Source organism: Cryptomeria japonica, chromosome 2 (assembly GCF_030272615.1).
Source record: "Cryptomeria japonica chromosome 2, Sugi_1.0, whole genome shotgun sequence".
NCBI lineage: Eukaryota > Viridiplantae > Streptophyta > Pinopsida > Cupressales > Cupressaceae > Cryptomeria > Cryptomeria japonica.
In genome coordinates this window covers 587,423,131-587,429,130 of record NC_081406.1, presented here as the reverse complement: position 1 = coordinate 587,429,130, position 6,000 = coordinate 587,423,131, and the positions used below count along the sequence as shown (strand labels likewise).

Sequence of the window (6,000 nt, the reverse complement as noted above, 5' to 3'; positions counted from 1 at the left end):
CAATGCCTTGGAGACGAGAATTCTATCTAGGAGGAAAATGTGATGTCTACAATTAGTATGTCGAGGAATGTCGAACAAAACGAAATTTGTGACAAGCTTCATCAACGTTTTTTTTCCTTATCTTTGCCTTTTGTAGCAGGGAAGAAGTTATTGTTCGTACAAATCTCTATCATCTGTTTCGTGGACGACAGACCCATTTTCACCAGACATATTTATTTGTCTCCGGCAACAATTTATTAAGAAACAGACTGAATTAGCACGAATTCTTCACCAGAAATGCTGTGTTAATGCAATTCTTTAACCCCCAGCTTTATAGACGGGTGCAATCTGCAGCTTACACGTTTGAAACCCAACATTGATTAATATTTATGTTCTCCCCGTCGAATTCTCATGGTTTGATTAGTCATTCGTATCTATTTATGGCTATTTATGTCCTCCTCGTTGAATTGTCATGTTTTGTTGGGAAATGATTATGAAGAGGATTGAATTCCAGTGTAATTTAACACCTACCCACTACACTGCCTTGCCGTCCTTCCTCGTGCAAATACAGAATATTTCCATGCTCGTGTTCAGTGTTTCTGGGCAGCCTTCTTTCTTTGGCAAACTATCCCCTCCGCTGGAAAAGGAAAGAATGGGGCGAGGAAGGATCGAAGTGAAGAAAATTGAGGACAAGAAGAGTAGAGTCGTGACTTTTTGTAAAAGGCGAGCTGGGCTGATGAAGAAAGCGCAGGAACTGTCTGTGTTGTGTGACGCCCAAGTGGGTCTCGTTATCTTTTCTCAAACCGGAAAGCTCTCTCGTTTCTCCAGCCCCAGGTACACCATTACCATCTGCTTCTAACTTTCTTACCCGAACAGTTTTCACTCTATTGGCTTCTTGTATTGTATTAGCTGGGTATGTTTCATAGGTTAGAGATTTTCTTATGACAGTTTAGATTTAGGAAGGAGAATGGAAGGAAACACAAATGTGAGAAAACCCTGGTGTGAAGTAATGAAATCATTGACGTTCATTAGACCAAACTGCGGAATCCAAAATTGAGATGAACGGTCAACTAACAAAATCTGGAAGCAAACAAGAAGTGGTCCTAATCATTGCTGATCAAGTTTATCTTCTTGTGAATTTTGACAGGGTAATCAGTTATCTTCACAATTCTTTCCTTTTCAAACAAAGTGTTTAGAGACTATACTTTTAAAATATCTCTATATTTGATCTAAATATTTTCATAAATAAAACAGTCCTTTATGTAATGTACCTAAATGTACAAAAAGACAACCTAAATAGCATCTTAGAGAAAAAAAATATTGAAATAAAAACATATTAAAGAATAATTCTGTGATAAACTATGTGCCTAGTTGTGTGAGTGGAATTGAAGACTAAAGCCCACAGCTATTCTGGCTCCAAAACTGCAGCACAGAGTCAATAACATACAGATTAGTGATCGTTATATACCATTGATTTTGAAAAGAACAATCACGATTTTTTAAATTGTCAATAACACGAAATACAAATTGAAAGTTTTAACACCAGAATAGACACATCTCTAACTAAATATTTGTGAAATATAAATTCTTACCAAAACATCAAATCGGGATGTTCTACAAGACCCATCATATTAGTTGAATTATTAGTCTACATTCAATTCATTTCCGTATTTCTTCAGTACGATAGACTGCGCTCTTTCTTACTTTTCTCTGTTAATTTATGGCATTTGCGGAGTTTCTCAAGGTCTAATTGTTAATCTACTTTTTTAAAGAAGTATCCAGTATTTCAAGTATAGTTATAAATGGAAAGTGGGAAGAGAATATTTTGTGCAGATAAAAGTGGCACTTATTACAGATTGATTAGGTACTCACCTATGGAAGGCATTTGATTCCCCCCATCTCTTATTTAAGAGAGAGAGAGAGAGAGAGGTTTAATAAAGAACAATGGAGTTTCTCAACAATAATGAGGAAAAGGTAAAAGGACAATTTATTACTCAAATCTGATTTTACAGCCTGTACGGTGAAAAGATGGGGAGCACATTATATTTTGGTAACTACGTTGACTGGTTGGTGTTGTGGAGGTTATTATAACAAACTTATCCGTTCTTTTGCATGATTGTATCCTAAGTCTTTACCTCCATTATTTTGCTTAAAGATAATCTCTTCCGTTTTGAGTGTGTAGCTTGGATGACATGCACGAATTAGTCTCGTTCATCAACTTTAACTTCTCTCCTATACTGTTGTAGTTTCCTAAACTCGTTGAACAAAAATAAATGACAGCCCACGGTAACAGGTCGGTCATTTAGATTGTAAGATGCTCTATAACATAAAGATATCAATCTCTAGTTGATGGATTTAGTAGATCTCTGAAATTGTAAAAGGTTGGACAAGGCAGCTATGTAACAGTCATACTGAACTGGATTGAATCTACAAGAAAAACCCATCTAAAGGAGCCACTGGTTCAATGGTCATGGATTGAAATGAGAGCTTCCAAGCATTGAAATATGCTCTAACGTATAGATAATAGCACGTCAAGCATTTGTGGGTGGTGTATCGTGCGAAAGACTAATTGTAAAAAATTGCCATGAATCCAATAATTTGGGCCTCTATTGATGGGAATAAAGGATTTCATCATGTTGCTTGGAAATTTTGTTGTCTCCTTGATGGTATTGGTAGTTTATGATTACTCTCAATCCGTCATCAGGCATTTTTTTTCGGTTAGATGGTTTGTTAGGACTTTGGAAGGGAACGATGTTTGGAAATTTCTCTTTAGACTTTGTATTTTGTCAAGAGTGTCTATTTGATAACTAACTGGGAAAGGATTTGGGTTCTACACCCCTTCTTCTCACCATGAGTGAATTTGTTACAAGGCACACTTGTTATCAAAAGCATTTAGAATGCTTGGAAGCTCATCAAGCGCTAACATCTTAGGGCTTGGCAATGAGGAATAGCCTTTCGATTAACTATCAACTTGTTTGGTGGTCTTTGGTTCTATCTAGTCAAAACCATCTTCTTTTCAAAGCCCCTTGGGTTCATGATTTGAAATTCTTAAATCTAGAGGAAATAAAATTCTATCAAATTGCCTTGATATAGATACCAAGAGTTTCTTATCATGACTTGAGTCCAAATCAAAACTCTTTCTATCCAATTAAGATCAAGATACCTTCTAGATTGTTATTCATATCATCCCTCCCATATGGTTCAAAAAATTAGGGTTAGGTCCTTTAAGACTCAGTGGAAAGCGTTCAAATCATATCCTAAAACATCATTTTGTAATTGCAAACACTGCTGCTTATGGCTTATGCCTCCTCTGCCAATATTGGATTAGATAAATCTCTATTAGCATGTCTCTAGTCTTCTCCTAGCACGTGGCATGATCAACAGTTCTAGATTGTTTGGATAACTATTCTCGAGCCCAAGTTGGTTCATTTCGTGTGTGCATTATTTACTATTGGCTCTCTCTTGTCTCATATAGGAGTTCCCAACCTTGCCATCCTTTTTGTCAGTAGTTCAAGACTCAAAGCATATTTTTAGTTATGCTCCAAAGCTTAAAAAGCTTGTATTTGGATGCATTATTTCTTTAGGCCCTTTTAGGCTTGATCCCTTCCCCTCTCATGGCATATGAAATTTCTAAGAAATCGGCCTTGTCACCCATTTAAAATTATCTAAATTTGGCATCCTTTCAAGGTAGAATTTCTTTGTACCATTTGGAAAGATGAAACTTTATCTCTCTTTAGGTTGTTTGATTGAGATTCACTTTTCTATATACATTAAAATTATGATTTGCACTCTAATGTGCTTATGCCTAACTAGGTACAAAATCACAAAGGTTACACTTGAATTTGCACATCTACTTGAGAGATTTTAGATCACTGGGGCGAAGCCCTCTGTATGATTTTCAAAATTTTAGCTCTTGCCATGGGCATATGCATGCCCTGAGACTATCTACCAAAAGAGATATGAGGATCCCAGTTTGAAGGCTTCAAGGACCATGAGGCTCCTAGTTGTTCTCAACCTTCTCGCTTTCCTTCTACTCCTTCTCATGGGCATGATACTCCTAGCTATCTGGAATTTGGGAAGCTTCCTTGCCTAGAGTTGGCTATTTATTTTTCTTTGATATTAGCAACTTGCTAATGAATACTAGAAGGGTCCTCTCATTGGTTGGTGGGTTTTATCATATTCACTTTCCCCTCAAATGCTTGATATCTTATGAATAGTACAAGCAATTTTCATTTGCCAACATTATCACATTTTTCTAACAATGGCTATATACCAGCTACACAAATGTTGCAACATCTATCTATACAAGACATGTTGCCAATTTTTAAAATTATTACACCATAATATGGTGGAAGCAACACCATTCAAATATAATTGAAAGATAGTTCCCAAATTCAAATGTAAGGAGAAGGCAACTTGGTGGAAAGGGGAGAGATTGGAGTTCCGAAGGAGTTGGAGCAAGCAATGGAAAGAGTACAAGAGTGTTTTGAGAATATTGTCAAATATTCACGCCATCTAGGACAAGCTGCTTGTAGTAGAGTCAAAGATAAAGGAGATCACTAAGGAAAATGGGAAGATATTGCATTTAATGGCCTAGACAATGAAGCATGGATGGCTAATAGATCAAGAATTACTAATTTTAGTTGAAATCAATTGTTGTTTGACTTTAATTTATGTTCAACACTAGGAAATTGACTTAGGGGAAGCATATTAGTGGTCGTTATAGTTAACTTCATGCACCCTTAAATTTTAAACAATATATCAAATTTTGACAATTTGTTTGTGCTTGTCTTTGCATGAGACTCAACTTCTTATAGCTATTGTTGTGGCTTCTAGGTAGTAACAATTTGCATGCTGTGGGATCCATTATATGTTCAAGGGTAAAAAAGTACACATTTCAAAGAGTCGCCTGATACTTGCTTAAATATGCCTCAATAACTATGCACTTGAAATTGCCAATACTTAATGCACAAATGCCCTAGTAGTCAAGCGTTATGGGTACCAATAAAGGTGCACAAATGAGCCAATTATGGTCCAAAAATGCTAAAAAAATGGATGCCTATTAGTACATGTGAAATTTAGTAATGGGCTTTTAGGGTTCTTTTTTTTGTTTCTTTAAAGTTAGTAATTGGGGCTTTGGGTGTGCAAGGAGTGTTTGGTTATTGGAGCTATAACGACTGCTGGTGCTCTTCCCCTATTTAGAGGATGTGAGGCCTCAAATTTTTTGAGTTCCAAAATAAATGCAATACTTTGTCTCTCTGGATTCTATGCATTAATGGTTGGATATTACTTATGTGTGGAAGGTCTAATTTACTCATGATTTTAATTTAGGTTAGTTTCAATGTGGTTGTACTCAATTGGCCATGTCTACGCAGCCTAAAAAACGGCTGCTTTATGCATTAGTAAAACACTTTTTATTCTTTGGCAAGAGTAAATCTGTCAGCTAATTATCCACTGGCCCTTGTTTTAAGTATTGGTCCATTTGTATTTGATTTTTTTTATTTATCCAAAATTATACCAGACTTGGTTCATTAAAGTTTTATGTATGAATGATTTTGTGTATGCTTATGGAATCTAGATTAGGTTTTGTTGTTTGCTGATTATGCTCTCATTTAAATTTGTTAATTATGTTCTCATTCAAATTTTTTTATTATTTATTTTTGCGAGAGAGAGTCAAGGATTAAGAGGGTATCCATTTCGTCAAAGTTGTTTGCGTACAAAATTGACCTCATCCATTACATCACACCCCTCTAACTTTGAATGTAGATGCGTTGTGTAATTAAGAAACATATCATTCACCCTCACCAATTATACTCAAACAAATTAAATTATTATTTTTTAAACTATTTATGTCCTCATCGAATTGTCATGGTTTGATCTGTCAATTGTATTCATTTATGTTTGATTTTTCTTTAGCTGATAGACTTTGTTTATTGTGGACTTGTCATACTACTTTTTCCAAGAAAAGTTGTCTCACTCCTGGAAAAAATTGTGCTAGAAATAATCTTTTTGCATTTAAAA

The 6,000-nt window shown here is 35.5% G+C and overlaps 1 protein-coding gene across 4 annotated transcripts in view; it reads left to right on the top strand.

The window, feature by feature from the left end:
• The first annotated feature begins 409 nt into the window (after positions 1 to 409).
• LOC131051414 (MADS-box transcription factor 23) overlaps positions 410 to 6,000 on the top strand; it is a 70,892-nt gene continuing 65,301 nt past the window's right edge. Inside the window, exon 1 of one of the 4 annotated variants that reach the window (XM_057985941.2) lies at positions 410 to 813. In XM_057985941.2, coding sequence (XP_057841924.1) covers positions 452 to 813 — 362 coding nt within the window. In that variant the 5' untranslated portion in view covers positions 410 to 451. The remainder of the gene's footprint in view (positions 814 to 6,000) is intronic. The other 3 variants (XM_057985936.2, XM_057985954.2, XM_057985947.2) reach the window with 3 other exon arrangements.